This window comes from Lontra canadensis, unplaced genomic scaffold (assembly GCF_010015895.1).
Source record: "Lontra canadensis isolate GAN:19392208 unplaced genomic scaffold, GSC_riverotter_1.0 scaffold30, whole genome shotgun sequence".
In the NCBI taxonomy this organism is placed as follows: Eukaryota; Metazoa; Chordata; class Mammalia; order Carnivora; family Mustelidae; genus Lontra; species Lontra canadensis.
In genome coordinates, this window is record NW_022631024.1 from 19,626,907 (window position 1) to 19,647,332 (window position 20,426).

The window sequence follows — 20,426 nt, forward strand, 5'->3', positions numbered from 1 at the left end:
GCGCGCACCGGGGTGCGGAAACTCCCAGCTGTTTGCAGCCGCTCGGCCACGCTCAAACTTTCCTGAATTAAACGTTTATTCTAAAAGTGGAAGAAACGTTAACGAACTGGAGTTAAAAAATAAACAGGCGAAAAGGACGGTCACAGAGATGAGAGGAAATTGGCAGTCTTGTGTCATTGATAAGGGACGTAGGGCCCAGGTGGAGGACAGAAGTCCCACCAGTGAGCGGCCGGGAGAGGAGTTAACAGAAGGGGTCCTCGGGAGGCGCAGAGTGGTCAACGAGGTAACGTCTGGAGGGCCCCCTAAGTTCCAACTGCCGGAAGCAACTAGGGCCTCAAAGCTCAAGGAGCAAAGGGGGGTCCTATTACTGAAAGAAATAGGGAGACTCTACGAGAGCTTGGGAGCTCGGAGGAGGCGGAGCGTGGAGCTGAAACGCAGACTTCTGGGGAGGGAGCACCAGCAGCTTGAGCTGGTGTCTGCGCTGACAGCCCTAGCAGCCCAGGCACAGACCCCAGGGAAGGGACGCCAGCCAGCAGCTGCCTCCGAGTGGAGGAAACATGGTAAAGTGGATTTTGTGCTTGGGAAAACCAAGACTGGATGCAGCAGCTGCTTCAGGAAAAACAAAACAAACCCATGAAGAATCTTTGCTGGGGGCGTGCACGCTGGCAAGAAGCCCAGAGGAAGCAGAGAGGAAGGAGCACACTTGCCTCCGTCCTCCCGTTCCCAGTCTGTCTCCCAGAGCTTACCAGGAAGACGCTGGCAAAGGGGGAAATGAGGTTTGCAGAGTCCTGGTGGGAGCATCACAAAGCAGAGTGGAAAGGATGTTTGGATCACGTTTAACATAAGGGCTGCAGGTGACAGGCCAAAACTTGCAGACGGGTGTAGTCCCGCCCTTTGTTCCTTCAGCTGCTGTACACACATTCTATGCATAGTGGAACTCCATACAACAGAAGCAAAACCCCCAAACCTAGCTCTACTAAGAGCCTGAGATGATGCCACTCTCTTTCATACTAGAGTGAGACAGTCTGGCCCCTGCCCATTTGGAGGAGATACAATGTCCCAACAGATCTTTCGGTTGGGTCTCCTTCCCTCTGAATATCCTCCCTGAAACAAAGTTGCAAAGTTCACTTCCAACAATAGATCCTGAAAATAACAAGGGGCATGAGCCGGTTAGGGGGAGGGGAGAGAAGCATGGAGAGCTGTCACCTGCTTGGTGCTGCACCGTCTTTGTCCAAGACTGCTCTGCCCTCAGCAGCATCTCAGCTAGGCGAGGTTTCTTTAACTACTGGGCGACTTACACCTTCATTCCCAAAGGGCATGAACCTTTAACGTTCTTACTTATTTATTTTGTGGTAGCTTTCTATTAACTTTTACTTTGGGCGGCAGAAATGCTTAACTGCTGGCGTGCCTGGGGGGTTCAGTGGGTTAAGTCCTGGGATCGAGCCCCACATCGGGCTCTCTGCTCAGTGGGGAGCCTGTTTCCCCCCTCTCTCTGCCTGCCTCTCTGCCTGCTTGTGATCTCTGTCAAATGAATAAATAAAATCTTTAAAAAAAAAAAAAAGCACAGTGAAGCCTTATTAGAGGTCAGAGGAGCACTGCCCTTTGTGCCCTTTGGGTCCTGGAGACCAGCAGTGTGGCCGTGGGGGGACAGCTCCTTGTGTCTGTCTCTGGTTCAAAGCACACACCTGAATCTGTGAACGGGGACCTCAAACTTCCATGGCGTTGCTCCCAAGTGGTGCTCTAACCGTGTCCTTGGTGGGCCACCCTGCTCATTAGTAGGCGGGCACTTCTGGGGGGTGGAGTGTAGGTGCGACCAGTGAATTCCACGAGCGCGAGCCCACTATTTGGCCTTCTTCTGTTCAGGAATGAGCTCAGGAGCGCTGTTGTGTGGGAAACATGATGGCCAGCAAGGCCCTGCCCAGCTCCACGGATAAGGACAGTTGTGCTGGCAGGAGAATGAACGGCAGCAAAAGCCAATCCACATCGGGAATCAGTATCTATTCCAGCGAGACGGATGGAACTCCTGTCCCCTCCACGATAGACCGGTCCAGTGTAGTAAGCCTGTCACCGCTTGGCTGGCTGGCCCTGTGTAATGGCTTCATAAGGAGGGTCCCGCGCTGACCTTGGCTATTGGCGGATGAGCACCTCCCCCCCCGCAGTGGCACTGCGCAGATCAGCTCTGGTGGTGGAGGTCGGTGGCGTGGTCTCAGCTGCACCTCCATCCCTCCCGCTGTTGCACATCTCACGTCCAGGATATGGAACGAGCTCCTGCGATTTAATAAGAAAAGGAGATGAGCCAACAGTTTAAAAAAAAAAAAAGTAATCAAGAAAATCCAAATTAAGGGGTGCCCGGCTGGCTCAGTCAGTGGAGCGTGACTCTCGATCTCGGGGTTGTGAGTTTGAGCCCGACGTTGGGTGGAGAGATGACTTAAAAATAAAATCTTAAAAAAAAAAGAAGAAGAAGAAGAAGAAGAAGAAATCCAAATGAAGATCACAGTGTGAAACCACCCGTATCCACAGGAATGTCTAAGAGCAAATGCGACTGACCCATTCGCGTGCCGGTGACGCCAGCGGCGTGGACAGCGCGAGTGACCCACACTGCCTGTGCGCACCGACACAACCCTGGGGTCCGGGAACTGCCATCCAGCCGTTCCACTCCCGGGGGCCCACCCAGGGAAGCCGCGGGCATCTGTGCCCACCAGGAAGTTTGCGCACAGCAGCCGGGAGCCTTCAGAGCTTAAAACTAGAACCTGTCCGGCGTCCTGCTCTCAGACACAGGGAAAGACTCCCTAGACACCGAGGAGTCCCGTACTACGCAGCCCTGACCATGAATGAGCCGTAGTCCATGCGGACCCACGAACGAGTCCCAGAAGCGTAACCATGGAGGGCAAAGAAGCCAGCCCACACCCTAAAACACTCTACTGAATGATTCCGCTTATGCAACATTCAGAAAGAGGCACTAATTATAGCCTTTCGGGTTGCATATTTCGATGGTAAAAGCACACACACACACACACACAAAGTGAGTGAGCCGTGCAGATGCCAGCTTGTAGGGGGAGGGAGAGGAGAGCACAGAGCAAAGGCTGAGGACCACGGGGTCGCCTCCAAGCGCTGTCTCTTGACCCGGGGCTGGTTACTGACGGTCTTCTACTATAATGCTGCCCTAAGCCGCACAATGCCTCTGGGCGCATCCCCGCATGTCATATCTCAGAGAAGGTTTTTCGAAGGAAGCTAATTATAGATGGTGAGGAAACAGACACCAGCTAAGGCCAGATGTCACATTCTCCCACCTACAAACACGCTGGTGTTTTCATCTGTCACCGCCATGGCAGATCACATCTCCGGTGGCAATCACTCATCGCTCCCAGACGTTTGCTCAGTGGTCATAGAGCTCCCAGGTGATCTGAGAAGTGCCATGACGTATTTAATCTGTTTGAAACAGGATCTGAACATTTGGCTGCATTAATTTGGCTGCCTGTCTCTTAACTTCTCTCTTCCTCCATAACGCCTTCACTGCGGCGATTGCCTCCTTACCCTGTAACCGTGGAAGAAGCCGGGTCCCATGTTCTGTGGGCGAATCCGGGTTCTGGATTTGGCCAACCCTGAGAACAAGACCTGGGCTGAGATCAACAGTCAGACGCTTAACCAACGAGCCTCCCAGGTGCCCCTGTCTTTCAGTATTAAGATGGACCAGGGGCTTGGGGTCTCAGCAGCCTGGGCTGCGCCTCCCAGATTTCTCCATCCCTTGCACACAGGATAATGGTAACCTGCCACCACGGATCATTAAGGTTGGAAATCGGTGATTCTCTGATTCTAACTTTACTTCTGGAATTCTTCCACAAGAACGAGCTTTCTTCCTCAACTGTTTGGCTGTCTTGAAATATGGTTCAAATGGGAAATGCCAAATAAATGCCTTCTTCTTTTTCTTCTTTCCCTTTACCTGGCAGTTTTCAGAAGAATGGGGGTGATGCTCTACCAGCCTCCAAAGGGAATTTTTAAAAAGCAGGGTTTTGGGTTTTTTTAAATAGCAGTATGACTTCATGAATTTCTATTCAATATCTTTCGACCAGTTGCACTCATACTGGGTTTGAGGCTCAAGCTTTCCCACACGTGGGGCGCCTGGCTGGCTCAGTCCTTAGGTGTCTGCTTTCGGCTCAAGTCATGATCCCAGGGTCCTGGGATCGAGCCCCGCATCAGGCTACCTGCTGAGTGGGAAGCCTGCTTCTCCCTCTCCCACTCCCCCTGCTTGTGTTTTCTCTCTCACTATCTCTCTCTTTGTCAAATAAGTAAATAAAATCTTAAAAAAAAAAATGGGGCACCTGGGTGGCTCCGTGGGTTAAAGCCTCTGTCTTTGGCTCAGGTCATGATCTCAGGGTCCTGGGATCGAGCCCCACATCAGGCTCTCTGCTCAGTGAGGATCCTGCTTCCCCTTCTCTCTCTGCCTGCCTCTCTGCCTACCTGTGATCTCTGTCTGTCAAATAAATAAATAAAATCTTAAAAAAAAAAAAAAGATTTCCCCCACGTGACCAGGAGGAAACCCAGCTGCTGGCAGGATCTCACTCTCCCTAGAAGCTCTGGGGGAGTCTGTTCCATGCTTCGGTGGCCCCCAGTATGCTCTGCCTTCCGTGGCCGTGGCCGTGGCCATATCACCCGGATGGCCGCCTCAGCCTTCACATGGCCTCTCCCTCCTGTGTGTCTCTAATAAGGACGCTTGCCACCAGATTTCGGTCCCAGTTAATCCAGGATGATCTCCTCATGTCCAGATTGTCAGTTAGTTACACCAAAGATCCCTCCCGAACCTTTTTGGAAAGAGAGAGAGAGAGAGAGAGAGAGCACGCCATCGGGGGCAGGGGAGGGGCAGAGGGAGAGAGAGAATCTCAAGCAGGCGCCACACCCAGTGCTGAGCCTGACATGGGGCTCGATCTCACGACCCCGAGATCGTGACCTGAGCTGGAACCAAGAGCCAGACACGTCACCAATGGAGCCACTCAGCACTCAAAGGCCCCCGTTGTGAATAAGGTCAGGGGCCTCAGGGACTGGATGTGGACATATCTTTTGGGGCTCCACCACGCAGTCCGCTCTAAACCCTAAACCGGAAATTGGTGCAGGAAAAATGGAGGTGATGTGGGATGGGCTATTTGGTCAGGCTGTGGCTCAAAGCAATGCGGATACAGCTTGTCTTAGCGAACAGGACAGAGGAGGCCACAGCTACACACGCTGGCTCCTGTGGCCACCCGGGGTGCCGAGCTCTGGGAAAGGCTCTGCAGGACCAAGGGACCGTGCCCCAAAGCAGTGAATGGCCATGGTGCGTGACACTTCCAAAGGGACTTTTCAAGGAAGAAAATAAAAAGCCAAAATTCCTCCATTTTAGTCCAAGACAGAGACCGCTAGCCCGAGGCTGCCGGATGCCGTCGGCCGGAAGCAGACGTGTGAGGTCTCTGGGGAGACAGGGGAGAGGCTGGCTGGCCTTCGGCACGGAGCGTGGCCATTTCTGCCAGCCCAGAGGTTCCAGAGGGAGCCCGGGGACCGGGGCCGAGTTTGCAGTGGGTCGCCCCAGCTGTCCCACCCCCAAGGCGCTTGGCCCCAGTCCTCCCAGTCAGGCCCCACTCCTGACATGGGAGACCTGTGGGAGAACTCCGCCTTCCCTGGAGGCCCTCCTCTCGCTCTGCCTTACAGCAACAGGGCCGCCGGCCTCCTTATCTGTGGTTTGAATCGCTGCTCCAGCCATGGCCTTGAGTGGGCAGCCGACCCACTCCACGGTCCGTCGACTTCCTCCAGCTCCTTCCCAGCCACCTACATCCACTGCTGGGGTTCTGGTTGTGGCTCTCACCCCGGCTTTGGAGCAGCTGAGTTCCTGCACCCCCAGGACATTTTCTTCCCATAGGTGTCTGTCCCATCCCGGTTCACCACCAGAGAAAGTTCTAGAGCTCGCTCCCCTGTGCCAGGAACTCTCAGGACAGCACTCAGTGCCAGTATGGGGGGCTCAGATTGCTGGGGCAATCCGGTCCATACTAGCACGCTAGAGTCTGCTTCCTGGGACACCTCCAAGCCCCAAGGATGGGTGCAGGGGCGGGGAGCAGGAAAGCCCCAGGTGTGGGGGGAGCACAGTGGAGAGCAGGGTCTGTTTTGCTTGAAATGAAAGGCAGGCGGGGGTGGCTAGGAAGTCGTCAGGCCACTCCTGGCCCCGGGCTTGGAGATGCTATTGTGCCTCTCTGGCCATGGAGGGAGGAGCTGGGCACAGCTGGGCCTGCCTGGCTGGCACCTGTGGGTGCAAGGACCTGTCACGACGGCGACAACAAGGAAAATCAAGGGTCTGGGCCCCAGTAGCTGAGGTGAGCGCGGGTCATGATGTCACATGCTGCCCAGACGTGATGGACAGTGAAGACTTTAACCTGTGTCTTGACTCTGGAGGGTGGGCAGAGAGGAGGCATCAGGCCAGGGGCGGGAGAGAAGGTGAGTCTTTCTGAGACCTCCCTCCCGAGGGTGTTAATCCCGGGGCCAGGTACATCCTCCCCCTGGGGACAAGCCACGTGCTGGGTGGGTGCTCAGGAACTGTTTGCTGGATGGGTGGGTGGATGGTGGGTGGGGAGAGGGAGAGATGGGTGGTGGACAATGGATGATGGTGAGCGGGTGGGTGCGTGAGTGGGTGGTGGGTGGGTGGATGGCTGGTGGTGGCTGGATGAAGGGATGAGTTCATGCCGGGTGCTGTGCTGGGTACTGGTAGGAGCATGAAGGAGGGGACCCCACAAGCCAGACCCAGAGGAGCCCACAGTCCACCCACACCCAGGAGGACATCTCCAAATGAAGCGGGACTGAGGAGGCAGGAGATGACCCCTGAGGGAGGGGATGGTGGAGATGGGATCCAGGAAGCATGCATGTCATGAGCCGACCAGGCTCCCCGGGGCCCACGGCTGGAGACGCTTGTGGTGGGCTGGGGGTGGGGCAGTTCAAAATTACAAACGCCTAAGTCTATGGCTGGGGTTTGGGGCGGTGGTTAGGAGGGGGGCACAGATTAGACTGAGGGGCTCTAACGGGGGCAGGGGGCTTTGGAAATTGTGCCCGGGAGGCTGGTTGTGCGCAGAAGGCAGGGGGAGCCAAGGGGGTTTTCGTTTGTTTTTAGGAATAATAGCTTTATTGAGACATAATTCTGTGCAACACCCTCTCCCATTTAAAGGGCACAGGGTCATAGCTTTTAGTCCACTCGCAGAGTTGGACAACCACCGCCAGTCAATTTTAGAGCATTCTCATCACCCCTCCAAGGACCCCCGTAGCCACAGGGGGTCGGTCACTCAGCATTTCCCATGGCCCCAGCCCCAGACAACCACTGACCAACACCCACTGTGTCTGGACTTGGCCGTGGCGGACGTTTCCTGTATGTGGGGTCATGTAACACGTGGCTTTTTGGGGCTGGCTTCTCCCACGGAGCGTGATGTGTCCTAGCTTCATCCTCGCTGGGGCACACGCGGGGACCTCTGTCCTCTGGCCGTGCGTGTTGTGGTGCTGTATCCGTGCCATAATTTAAACCACTGGGTGTGACACGTGAGTGCTCAGCACAGGGGCATGGGGCACGTTTCTGCTGCTGTCTCCGGAACTTTCTCATCTTGCACACGGACCCCCATCCCTCCCCCAGCCCCTGGCGCCCACCGTGCTCATTCCTGTCCACGGATTTATGGATTCAGGGCACCTCGTACGAATGGAGTCCTACAGCATGTAACCTTGAGTGTCTGGCTTTTTCCACTCGGCCTGAGGTTCTAGAAGTTGGTCCCTGCTGTAGCGTGTGTCAGAACAGCGCCCCTCTTGACGGCTGAGTAATGTCCTGTGGTATGGATGCACACACGTGCTAGCCACTCACCTGTCGGGGGACGTGTGGGCTGTGTCCACCCTTTGGTGACTGGGACTAGTGCTGCTGCGCACACGGGTGTGCAAGTTTTCCTGTGGACACAGGGTGGATTTTGAGCAGCGGGGAGTCTCGCGGGTTCGAAGGGTCCCTCCCGCTGGGGTCGGGTGGAAGAGAGAGGTCAGGTGCAGGGGTCAGGTGCCAAAGACAGACCGGAAAGACGTGGTCAAGCCTCGGGGCGGTGTGAGGCACAGCCGGTCTCAGCTCCTAGCACACGCACCGGAGCCTGGCTCTTGTGACACGTCTCCCAGGGACAGGCCAGTCTGCCTGGTTCCAAGATGACCTAGAGTCTCCACGCTAGCTGGTCCCTGCGCACCCTGATGGGGTGGGGCCCGCCCCGCATCCCGGAGAGTCCCCCGGGGCGTCTCACGAAGCCCACCTCACAGGGGAGGGAGCTGTAGCTTCCTGTCTCCTGCCGTGTCCCACTGCGCGGGGAGCAGGGCCGGGCTCCGCCCCACCGGTCCGTGCACAAGCCACGCGTGGCCTCTGTGGCTTCACTGCGGCTCCCCCCACTGAGGGATGGAATTCTTACTTGTGGTCCTTGTAATTAACTTACAATTCGATACTCAGTTTCATTTTCTGCAAACTTCTTTTAAAAAATATTTCCTTATTTATTTGACAGAGACACAGTGAGAGAGGGAACAAAGCAGGGGGAGTGGGAGAGGGAGAAGCAGGCTCCCTGTTGAGCAGAGAGCCCGATGCAGGGCTCCATCCCAGGACCCTGGGATCATGACCTGAGCCAAAGGCAGACGCCCAATGACGGAGCCCCCTGGGCGCCCCTGTTTTCGGCAAACTTCTAAGTATATTCGAGACGACTGGATATCGAATCTGCTTTCTCAACAGAGTTTCGCCCGGATGGTGGGTGTGGTCAAGCTGACTCAGGAGGTCAGGGTCAAGGACACGCCCCCGCTGGAAGACTTGGCCGGGAAATTGGCCGGGAAACGGGAATGTAAAACATTGCCTTCCCATGTTTTTAGGTTGATTCCATGCTGAAGTGATAATATTTCAGATATATTGAATTAAATACAACATATTATTAACATGGATTCCACGTACAGTGGGCCGATAGTCAGCTGTGGGGAGGTGTGAAGGGCTCCCCCACCCCGGCCACAGCTCGGGGAACCTTGACATCCTGCCCGCCGAGAGAAGCCAGGTCCGAGGGCGGCACATCGTGGTTGTGTTGATAAGAACCGTCCAGGTCTGGGCTAGGTGGTCTATTGGGGATGACAGCTAACGGGCACGGAGCGCCTTGTGGGGGTTGTTCTAGATTCAGAACATTGTGCTGTGGTCTATGGTGGGGTCTAGCAGGCACCTCCCCTTGCTGTCTTAGTTTCCCGTGAGGGGGTAGGGCTGCAGGAGGGCCAGAGGGGCCCAGGTCCAAGGGCAGCATGAACGTCAGTACAGGCAGCAGACTTTGCCTGGGGCCAGAGTGTCACAGCCGAGCCTGCCGAGAAGCACGTTCAGTGGCAGCAGGCACCCCGGCTCAGCCCTTAGGTCCCATAACCCAGCTGCACGGCGCCCGCATCTTCCCCGCCCCGGCCGGGGTGTCCACCTCCATCCTTCCTGCAGGTGGCCATGAGTGCCCTGATGCGGGCTCCCGCAGAAATCCAGAATCTCCCCCAAATCCCTACTTCTTGGTTTCATGCCTACAAATGGGAAGTCCTGGAGACCCTTCCTCCTTCCTGAGAGTCCGGAGCAGCAGCTTGTCCCCCAGAGCTCACAGCCCCTCTTGAGAGGACCCCCAACAGTGTCCTAGACCAGTCTCAGGTGGGCCATCTGGCAATCAGTCTGGGGTCCAATCCATGGCCTTGCACTTAATTGTGATCGTTGAAACAAGAAGCCGCGTAAAGTCTGTGTTGTGCCTTTTTAAACGTAACGTAAGAAAACCCACACCCAACAACCCAGTGGGGCATAATTTGAGTCCACGGCAGGCCAGATGGTCTTTTTCTACACCTATACTTTCCCAGGAAATGGTGACAGCTGAATTTGCATGATGTAACCACAAATGGAATTTGCAAACTCTGTGTTCATGGGGTTCTGGACATGAGAATAAGTCCCTCACCCAGTCGTGCTGGGGAGAGTCAAAACATCCACTTCCCCTTCCCCCATGGACACAACCTCCTGGAAAGAGGATGTTGGAGGGATGGGGGGGTAGAGGGGTGGAGGGATGGAGGGATGGAGGGAGGGATAGACAGATGTTGGGAGGGATGGAGGGAGAAAGGGTTGGAGGGATAGAAGGAGGGAGGGAGGGATAGACGGATGGATAGAGGGATGGAAGGAGAGATGGATGGAAGGACGGAAGATGAGAGGATAGACAGATGGAGGGAGGGATGGAGGGAGGAGTGGCAGGATGAGTGGGGGATGGAGGGCTGGAAGCAGGGATGGGTGGATGGCTGAGTGCAGGTAGGCGGCCCCCAGCTTCTGTGGAGGCCTTTGCAGAACAAGTCTTGCATGTGTCTGGGACCCTGCCTTATGGAATAGGCCCCCTGAGCCTTGGTCCTGTTGAGGAGAAGCACGGGGACCCTGCAGCAGCTCTGGGCGCTGGCCGGGCAGTCAGGCTGGGAGAGACCTCGGTTGGGTTGCGTGTGGCTCTCCGAGGAGGCTTGTGTGGAAGGGAGAGCTCTCGGGTGTTGGGACGGGCAGAGCGCCCCCCAGCCCCTTCCAGGGCCCAGCGCACCCTGTGAGCAGTGTAGGAAGACGCGCTCTTCCCCTTCCAAGCTCCAGCTGAGGAGGATGCCTCTGTGGGAGTCCGGGGGGCTTTGTGAGGGTAGACTCTCCCTGCGCTGCCACCTGGACCCTTGGAATCAACCAGAAGGGAAAGCAAAGTCCTTGGCTAGAGGCACCGCAGGAGACAGATTCCCTGTTCAGACAGGGATTCAAGCCCGGCAAGTCCTGTGACTTCACCTCCAGGGCGGGTTTGGTCTGAGGGCCTCCCTGCCTCAGGCAGAGCCTGCTGGGCTCGTGGGGTGTCCCCCCACCCCCCCACAGCAGGGCCGCCCTTCCCTGCGCGACTTACTGTCCTGGGAGAGCCCCGGGAGCTGGAAGCCCGGCTCAGCTCCGCTCAGCCTCCACAGGCCTCCTCTCCGGGACGCCCAGGGACTCGACAGCCACCAGGCTCCCGGGAGGTGCCCCCCACCCGCTCCCCCCACTTCAGCCCAGATACAGGGTGTCTCCCAACAGCTACTTTCCAGTCACCTGGATGCTCTTGCCAGACCACCGCCCCGTTTCTGCAATGGGCTGTGTGCGCGTGTTTGGGTGTGTGAGTGTGTGTGGGTGTGTGGGTGTGTGCGCCTTCAAGCCCTGCTTTCCGTTGCTGAGTCAGTCCGTATCTGGGTGTTGCAGACGCTGCAGCACTTTCCCTCCTCCCTCCTCACCCACCCGCCCAAATCAGTCTGCTGAGGAAGGGCGGATAGTCCCGGCGTGGAAACCCCTCCTAGCAGCAGCTGCGGGGCACAGGGGAGGCCTGGCGCTGGGACCGGGCTGGTCATGTGGCCCTCAGGACACGGGGCATCTGTTACGATCACCAGTGTGGTCGGGACCAACACGGCTGAGTGTGCTACGCCCGTCTCATGCTGTTACACACGCACGTGTTGAGGTTAAAGATCCTAATAGACCTTGCTAGAACAGGCGGCCGAGCACGGATGGCACAGCCTGGTTTGTAAACCTTGGCATCCACTTAGCGCACGTCTGTGACTTCCGGGAGAGAATCTGTGGGGCCTATAAAAACCGAGCTGCCATGCTCTGCCAAATCGTCGCTTTATTCATTTGGTGTTTCGTTTGATGAGTGCTTTCTGAGCCCCTACCACGGGCGGAGCCCAGTCTGCTGTGCTGGGCGTGAACTGGGGACAGGGCAGAAGGGTCCCTGTGGCCCCAGAGCTCACTGTCTAGAGGCATGAAGCTCAGCGCGTCAGGATGGGGGAGAGGGTCGCAGAGGATGTGCGGGTGTGAGTTCTGTGGGCAAGGGTCCCAGGCAGAGACGTGGCCAGTGGAAAGGCCTGAGGCAGGAGCAGGGTGTGGCTGCTCCCTTCCTTCATGCAGGAAATGAAGCCATCCAGGGAGGGGGCACATTGTGGGGGATTTTCTAGGGAAGGAATTCGCTTTCACCTCTTTTTGAGCGACAGGGTCTCACCCAAGTTCCGCTGGGTCCCTGCTGTCTGCCAAGGATGGATGGAAGGGGGCAATGGTGTGGGTGAGGCGGGGAGAGGGGTTCTACCCTCCTCTTCTACTTTGGGGTACATGGCTGGTATTGGCATTCCCTGCCCTCTGGACTGGGGCCCCAGCTCCCTGCCTCTCCTGTGGGCTGCCCTCACACTCGCACGGAGCTTCTCCTTCCCACTGAAGCCATCACTGGCCGTGCTACAGGCCGGCCATGCTGAGGTGCAGCCCCAGGGGCACCATTTCCTTGTCCGTGAGCACGTCTCCAGGGCACCATGTCCACAGAATGTGATGGGAGCTGTGTTCCCCGTCCCCCGCCCTCTGGAGGTGTGCCACAGGCAGTCTTGGCCAACAGCTCTGGGTCCCAGGGCATGAGGATGGCAGTAGCGTTTTCTGGACCAGTGTCCCCTCTTTCTGATCCATGCTTCGAGTTGGCACAGTCTGGACCTGCTCATCACACCCACACCAAGATGGGGAGACAGTCTCCACCAAGTTTCCATCCATCCATCCATCCATTCCTGTAGAGAGCAAGGACGCCGTGAGATACACGCGTCCCCAGTCCAGATGGGAAACTGGGAATGCTGAGACAGGGACTGGCTCAGGACCGCACGGCAACCAGGACGGAGTGTCCGGAGGTGACCATGCTCAAGGCTAAACCCCAGCTTCCCGGCCCAGCAGGGCAGGCAGGTGGCGACAATGTCCTCAGCGCCCACCAGGGGGCAGCAGGCGACTGTCTGCGGGGTCGGCCTGAGCGCGGTCTGGGCTCCGGATCTTGGCCCAGCCAGAAAGGTCATGAAGGGCAGTGAGGACAGAGACCCTTTTCTGCTGAGGCACTTACCTGTGGGAGAGAGACACAGGCATTAAGGGGGCGCCTTGAATAGGGCACCCCACATGGAGCGCTGCGGGCGCCCCATTCCGCCCCAGGCCCTGCGAGGTGCCGTTGACCCTCACAGACAGTTCTGGGGAATTCTGGGCTCCCCGGTCTGCACGGGGAGGGGGCGGTGTAAGGGGAAGGTGCCTGCAAGGCCGTCAGAGCAGGGGTGGGAGGGGCTGGGGTTCCCACTATGTCCCATGGTTCAATTTCTTGAGGCGATGCTGGGGGGAATTACCTGCTCCCGCCCCAGGCCACACAGGCTCAGTGCACCCTGCAGAGGCAGCTCCCTGACCACTTGGCCTGGTTTGGCTCCAGCTGTGACCACTCCTCCCAGGACCTGGGGGTGTCCGGGAGGCCAGCTCCTCTCCTGCTTCTCTCCGTGGACTGCCCCCCTGCCCAGGCTTCCTCCTCAGTTGGGCAAGGGGCAGGTTTGAGCTCTGAAGAAGGCCTGGGGGATCCTCTCCGCGCTCACAACGAGGTGGGGGTGGCACCCAGCGGAGGAGGGGCTAAGCGCCCCAGCCCGCACAGGTCCAGAACTCCACCACGATTGTCCAGGTGGGTGGCCTCACCCCCACCCCAGCGTGGCCTAGAGTCTCAGAGGGGGGCTGTGCCTTGCCCGGGATGGCCCAGCACACCCGTAATGGGAGCCCACAGGTCCCGAGCTGAGCCAGGGTCCACATCACTTCATTGCCAGATTGGCTCATGTCCTTGAAGCCGTTCCCCTGTCGCGGGGGAGGCCAGCTGCTGAAAACACGGCCCCCACCCCAGGGCGGGGCTCAGGAAGGAGTTCAGGGCGGGGTCAGTGGACCCTGCAGTCAGCCAGTGGCCTGTCAGGACCCAGGGCCCAGGCAGCTCTGGCCTCCTGACCAGCCCTCTCTCTCACTTACTAATCTCACATATTCCATCTCGGACGCCAGGATTTGCCCTCTGGGCAGCTGCAAGTGGCCAGGCCTCTGGGTCACAAAGGAGGGGAATCCCGGCCTTTGTGCGGAGGTCCGGGGTCTGGGGTGGTTGGGGGGCTGGTTTCGGGTCCCTTGCCAGAGCAGAGGATAGGATGGGAGTTCTGGGCTCAACCCCCGCCCGTGTGTGCCTCGTTATCCCTCCGGGACGGCCTGATGGACGGAGGGGACGCGGGGGCCCTGGGCCCAGTCGGTGCCCCCTCCTGGTTCTGTCCTTTCCGAAGGGCCCTGCGGAGGGGCACAGGGCGACAGGGGCCAGCGCCCCATCGCCAGCGGGCGGGACGCAGGGCCAACGCAGCGACCGAGACCCGGCCCTCCCTCCCCCCGCGAGGTCGCTCGCGCCGGGCGCAGCGCTCCCCGAAAGTCCCCGCGCCCCGCGGACGGAGCGGGCGGCCCGGGGCGGCGCCACAGCCCCCGCCCTCCGCAACTTTGGCGGGCGGCGGGGCAGGAAGTGGGGGGGGCGGCGCCAGGCCCGCGCGCCGGCCCCGCCCCCGCCCCGCCCCGCCCCTGGCCGCGCCCCCGCGCCCCCCGCGCCCCCGCAACCCCGGTTGGAGCCGCCGCGCCGCGGAGTCCGAGCGCCGGGCGCAGAGCGCGGAGTCCGCGGGCGGGGCGAACAAAGCGGCGGCGGCGAGGGCGGCCCAGGCCCCGGACGCGCTGAGCGAGCGACCCAGCGGCCCTTTGTCTCGGGCGGGGCAGGAGCGGCGGCGGCCGCGGGGCGCCCGGAGCGCATCATGCGGCGCCCGGAGGGGCGGGTGGCGGGGCGCTGCGGCGGAGGGCGGCGTGGAGCCCGGCCCGGGGCCCGGGGGCGCCCGCGCGTGTGAGGGGGTCCCGCGAGCTGCGCGGCGCCCACCCCGCGGCCGCACGTGGGCGGGAGCGGCGGCCCGCGAGGAGCCGGAGCCGGAGGAAGAGGAGGGGACGCGCGGCGGCGCAGCGGGGACCCCGGGCCGCCCGCGCGAAGCCCCGCCCCGGCCACCGAGCCCCGCGCGCGCGGGCGGGATGCCCCGCGGCCGCCGCACTTCGGCCCGAGCGCTGCCCTGAGCGGGGCCGGCGGAGCGGCCGCCGCGGGCGCCATGGAGCAGTGGCGGCAGTGCGGCCGCTGGCTCATCGACTGCAAGGTCCTGCCGCCCAACCACCGGGTCGTGTGGCCCTCGGCCGCGGTGTTCGACCTGGCGCAGGCGCTGCGCGACGGCGTCCTGCTCTGCCAGCTGCTGCACAACCTCTCCCCCGGCTCCATCGACCTCAAGGACATCAACTTCCGGCCGCAGATGTCCCAGGTGAGGGTCCGGGCGCGCGGCGGGCGCGGGGCCGGAGGGGCGCGCCCCAGAAGGCGCGAAGTTGACCAAAGTCCCCCCAGCCCGGGGCGCGCCGCCGCCGCCCGTGGGCACCGCCGGGAAGCGGCCCGGGCGGGTCTGCGGCGCCCGGCTGAGGGGAGACCCGCCGCTGCCGCCCCCGCTCCCGTCCCTCCCGCCCCCAGGGAGCCCGGCACGCCCGGGGGCCTCGTCGGGCGTCGTGTCCCCCGGCTCGGTGGCCTGGTGGCGGGACGTGGGGGACTCGCGGGGCGCGGCCCGGGGAGCCGGCGGGCGCGGAGCCGTCGCCCGAGCGCCGGAGGGAGCGGGAGGGCTTGGCTGGCCGCCTCCGCTTGGACAGGGCCGGGCGCTTGCTGCGAGCGGCAGCAGCCCCCGTGGCTTCGGCAGTACCGTCAAGTGTGGCCTTTGTCGTGGCCGAGGCGTGTGGCAGCCGGCCGGCAGGAAAATGTCTGCGCAGCCGGCGGGAGCTGCTTGGCTGCCCCCTTAAAGGGAACTTGGCGAAGACTTGAGCAGAATGCAGCTCGGTCTGGCCCTCCCCCAGTCACACAGCTCGCTCTGCCCAGCTCCATGTGAAGGGGTCCTGGGCGCCCAAGGGGGGCCGGCCCTGTCCAGGATCGACCTTCCTGTTAGCCCTGTAGCCCCTTCCTCTGTGGCCCACGGCAAGTCCGCGTGGACAACAGCGATTCCTGTGTGACATCGGAAAACCCGCCAGGGAGAACCGGGGATGGAGTGAGTCACGGCTTTTCCAGGCTGGGCTCACGGCCTCTGCCCTTTGGCTGGGACTGCGTTTCCAAGGAGATGAGGGCATCCCCTCCTCCAGGGAGGAAGGGGGGTGGCTGCTGACAAAGAGGAGCCCTTAGAGGGGAGGGGGCTGCTGTCCCACTCAGCGATAACAACCCAGGACCCCGGAGGCAGGCAGCCTATTGAGGGAGCCTCTGCGGTGCAGGGGTGCGGTCTCAGTGTCCCCCCCCCCCCCCCGACGCCGGCGCTGTCCTTAGGCTCTCTCATGCCAAGGAACCCGGAGTTCCCCGGGCCAGACGTCTTGCTGCATGGTGCTTTCATCAGTCAGTCAGTCCGTCAATCCCTTCCTCCCCTCTGTCCTCTGATGGGGGTGGGGAAGGGGCTGGGCTGGAGACACTGAGGACAGGAAGGATTGCAGAGGGCAGAGCGGGCCACGGGCGGGAGGGGCTGCCCAGGCGTGCCGGCTCCTGGCGGGCTTCCTGGCTGGCTGGCGGGGAGGCTGGGGCGCGGGACACAGCCTGGGGTGGGCAGGTCCACACAACGGAGGCTGGGCCTGGCTGGCCTCTGGGTCCCGGGGCTGCCCTTTCCCAGCGGGGATTTGGGCAGGGCGGGGGAAGCGGGGCCCCCCGGCTGTGCAGGTGGCTTGGCTCAGCTGCTGTGCTGGAAGTACAGAGACATCCTGGGGTCCTTAGAGCCTTCGATAGGGCAGCAGCCCTGACAGCAGCACAGTCCCTTTGAGCCCCCTGTGTCACAGCCTGGGTGAAGGGTGTCAAGGGGGACTCGGTGCTAGGGAGAAGCAGCCGGGCGAGCATCTGTGTGTCTTCGTGGACGTGTGCTCGCTGAAGCCTGGCACCGTCACTTTCTAGGTAGGTGACCACCTTTGGGGCCTCAGTTTCCCCATCTGTTTAATGGGAACAGCAACAGTAGTTTCCTTAATGCCGCCTGCTGAGGGTTCCCCAAGGTTAAGACAGAAACGTCCTCAGTGCAGCGCAGAGCTGGCGTTAGTGATTCTAGGTGGGTCCTCGGACACTGGCAGGGACCACTGTCTTGGCTGAGGCTGAGGGCTGCTCTCCCTGACCTTAGCTCACTGGTCATCTTGTAGGGGTTGGGGTGGGTCACCCCAGCTTTGTTTTTCTGTCGCCGTGAGAACCTGTGTTCGTTGGGTCTACGCCTTGGCTCCGTCTGTATGTTGACAGTTAAGAAAATCATTCTCTTTGGCAGGTCTGGCCTTGCCGGTTTGGGAGAAGAGCCCGGGGGCCTCTCTGTGTGGCCGGTCTCCGTGATTCAGGGAGCTTACCCTCCCTAGAGCGGGGGACGAAAGATGTCCTGTTGGTCCCCAATGCTCGGATCCTAAGGACAGTGCAGGCTTCCCTCTCTCACTGGGGAGGGTCCTGGGGAGGCCGCGCCGCTCCTGTTCCATAGATGAGGCCGCTGACGCTCAGATCCGGTGGCCTCAGGTCACACAGGTCGGAAGAGGGGAAACCAGGCCATGAGCTTAAGTTTTCCTTGTAGGATTGCTGGAGCGAATTTGATTCCGCAAGCTTTCCTCGAGCCTCTGGCTGACTTTCGTTCTGTGGCTCCTGCCGCATGTCTGCTTCCACGGGGAGGATGGGGTGCACGGTGGGTGCCCGTGTTCTGTGGCGAGTCCGGTTTGCAGGGCCTTCCGGCCTCCGTGGTCCTGGAGAGCCGGACGCCCGTCCAGCCCAGAGGCCTCCATGTTGTCCCCTTGTTCCAGAAGGCCTTGCTGGCTTCTCTGGTGACATCCTGTTTTCAGAGCATAGCGTTTGGAATGTCCCTCACTCTGAGCTGACCTCAGCTGGGTTATTGGCCCCAAAGGAGCGTAAGACCATGTGCACTTACGGGGCATCTGCTGTGAGCAGAGCCGGAGGCTGGGAGGTGTTCGTGCAGAGCGCCGGGAGGCCCCTCCGTCAAGCCCTCCTGGAGCTGGCAGGCCGTGCTTTAATTTTTTTAAATCCAAAATGCCTGGAAGTCACCTTGGGTTTAATTAAGATAATTAGGTACGGCCGCAGCCGCTGATCCTAACGAGAGGTCCCGTGTGTCGGGAGCGGCTTTGGCCGTGGACGTCCTGAGGTTGCTGACGCCAGCAGAGAGCCCCTGCGCTCCGTCCGCCGTCTGAACCTGGAGGGCACCACCCGCCCAGCCTCTTGCCCACAGAGCCCCGGCAGGCCTCCTCCCCGGAGAACAGATTGGGAAGCCTGGCACCCGGGGTCCTCGCAGGGTAACTCTGCCCACGCCTCCCATCCCTGCCTCAGGCCTGTTGCTCCCCACTCCCATACCTTTGCGGTCAGCATCCAAGATGAGCTGTGCCCTTGCTGGTAGAACTCCCCCCCCTCTTGGCCTGGGTCTTCCTGGAGGAGCTGGTCTAGAGGCCCCTCCTCCAGGAAGCCTGCTCCGATTGCATTCTCTTGGCTCGCGGTATGGTGAGCCTGGCTGTGGCCCCCCGTGTGCCAGGGGTAGGTCGCTAACCCTGCACTTCGGGTGCTTTTACTCCAGCCAGCACGTGGGGGCCACGCTCTTGCTGCCTCCTCTGCAAAGGCCCGCCTGGTGGGGGACTGGGACGAGCCCTTCCTCCAGGATGTCATCTCGGGGGCTTCCGAGGCAGGCTTTGTGCTTGGCGAGGGGCTGGGGCCGCGTGGCTGGGGTCCTGCTCTCATGACGCTTCTGGAAGAGCGAGGGTGTGGAGGTGTCGCCCAGATGCCCTGGGCTGCAGAAGTGGCCTGCAGTGGCCTGCAGGTGCCCCCAGGTTTCGGGGCTGCTGAGGGCAGGCCACTGGGGCCTGGGCCCTGAGGCCGAGCCGTGCGACACCAGGGCAGAGCGCAGCACCGAGGAACCCCTGCTTCTGCTGAAACAGGAAGCCTCTTGTCCTTTTCCAAATTTTGGAAAATATCTCGGACTTTCAGAAGAGCTCCACGTGGCTCGCCCCAGTGGGGGTGAGGGGGAAATTTGGGGCCCCCACGCCAAACGTTTCAGCGCGTCGCCCGCAAAACAAGGGCCTTATTCTCGGTGAGCACAGCTCGGCCTCTCAGCCCCGTCTCAGGCGTTACCCACTCATGTGTCCCCGGACGTGCTGGCTCAGCAGAAGGGGAACCGGAGGGGCGCGGTGTGCGGTCCTCCTCAGCCCCTCCGTCTGGGGCAGCTCCGCAGCCTTCCCTCGGTGCCCGTGACCTCGACGCCCTGCGGGTTCCAAGCACCCTTTGTGGCAGAGCGTCCCGCCGCTGGGTCCCTCCGTGTCCCCTCGGGACTGGAGTCGGGGTGCGCGCCTGCGGGGGGACCAGCGACGGTGCCTCCGCGCCGGCTCCCGTCCTGCAGGTGGCATGTGCAGCCTTGTCCCAGGCGGTGTCTGCCTGTCCGCTCCGTGGCGTCGCTCTGTCCCCCGTCGTTCAGGGCTCTTCTCTTGAAGGGATTTAGGACAAAGTGCACCTCCAGTTTTTCCTTCCCCTCTCTTCCTGCCAGTTTGCATTATAATTTCCTGTTTTATTCCGCGGTTGTAATCTGTTGCTGTCATTTATTTCCACGCTCACGTTTGACCCGGAACTGCTTCAAGGCAGCTGCTATGCATTTTAAGATGTTCCCAGCAGTTCTTTTCCCTTCCCTTCCCTTCCCTTCCCTTCCTTATCCTTTCTCCTTTCCTTCCCTTCCTTCCTCTTTCTTTCCTTCTTTCCTTCCTTCCCCCTCTCTCCCTTCCCTTTTCCTTTTTTCCTACCTTTTTTCTTTCCCTCTTTCTTTCTTCTTCTCCTGTTTTCTAGATTTTATTTATTTATTTGGGGGGGAGGAGCAGCAGAGGGAGACAAGCAGACTTCCTTGCTGAGCCCAGAGCCCGGCTCTGGGCTCAATCTTACGACCCCGATTTCACAACCTGAGCTGAAATCAGGAGTCGGATACTTATCCGACTGAGCCACCCAGGTGCCCCGTGTTCTCAGCTACTTTCTGGAGCAAGATGTCTTTTTGCATCCGTCTCTGTCCCAGCTCAGGGGTCAGCCCTGTCTCTGAGGAGCGCTGGTCCCCTCATGGGGAGGGGTGTTTAGAAGCCAAGATCTGGGTGCTGGTGTGCACACCACCGCGGGCTGTCCCTGCGCCCCGCGGCCCTCGCAGTGGGAGCTGGTGCTGTGTGTGTGTGTGCGCGCGGGGGGGGGGCACAAGTGTAGATGGGTGTGCTGTGTGCACGTTTCTCTTTGTTTTCTGTCTGTATCACGGCTGCCAAATAGAAACACGTGAATTCCTTCCGTATTTCAAAACCTCCGGTGATCCGGTTAAAAAGGTAAAAAGAAATGCATGATGTTAATTTTAATAACACACTTTAATGAACCCTTGCACCCTTGGCAGGGTGATATGGCCTCCAGTGTGGCAGAAATCAATTCTTCGGAGGTGAGGAAATCATGTTCTTTTTACATACAGAGCTCAGATGTACACAGAGTACGGAACAGAAACACGGTACCTCTGTGGCATTGCGGCGTCATATGGGAGGTTGACCA

General features: G+C 60.1%; 1 protein-coding gene across 4 annotated transcripts in view; it reads left to right on the forward strand.

Moving 5' to 3' along the window:
- The first annotated feature begins 14,826 nt into the window (after positions 1–14,826).
- The window catches only part of VAV2 (vav guanine nucleotide exchange factor 2), a 158,501-nt gene continuing 152,901 nt past the window's right edge, over positions 14,827–20,426 (forward strand). For 2 of the 4 annotated variants that reach the window (XM_032866244.1, XM_032866246.1), the window contains exon 1: positions 14,827–15,159. In XM_032866244.1, the coding sequence (XP_032722135.1) occupies positions 14,956–15,159 (204 nt within the window). In that variant the 5' untranslated portion in view covers positions 14,827–14,955. The remainder of the gene's footprint in view (positions 15,160–20,426) is intronic. The other 2 variants (XM_032866245.1, XM_032866247.1) reach the window with 1 other exon arrangement.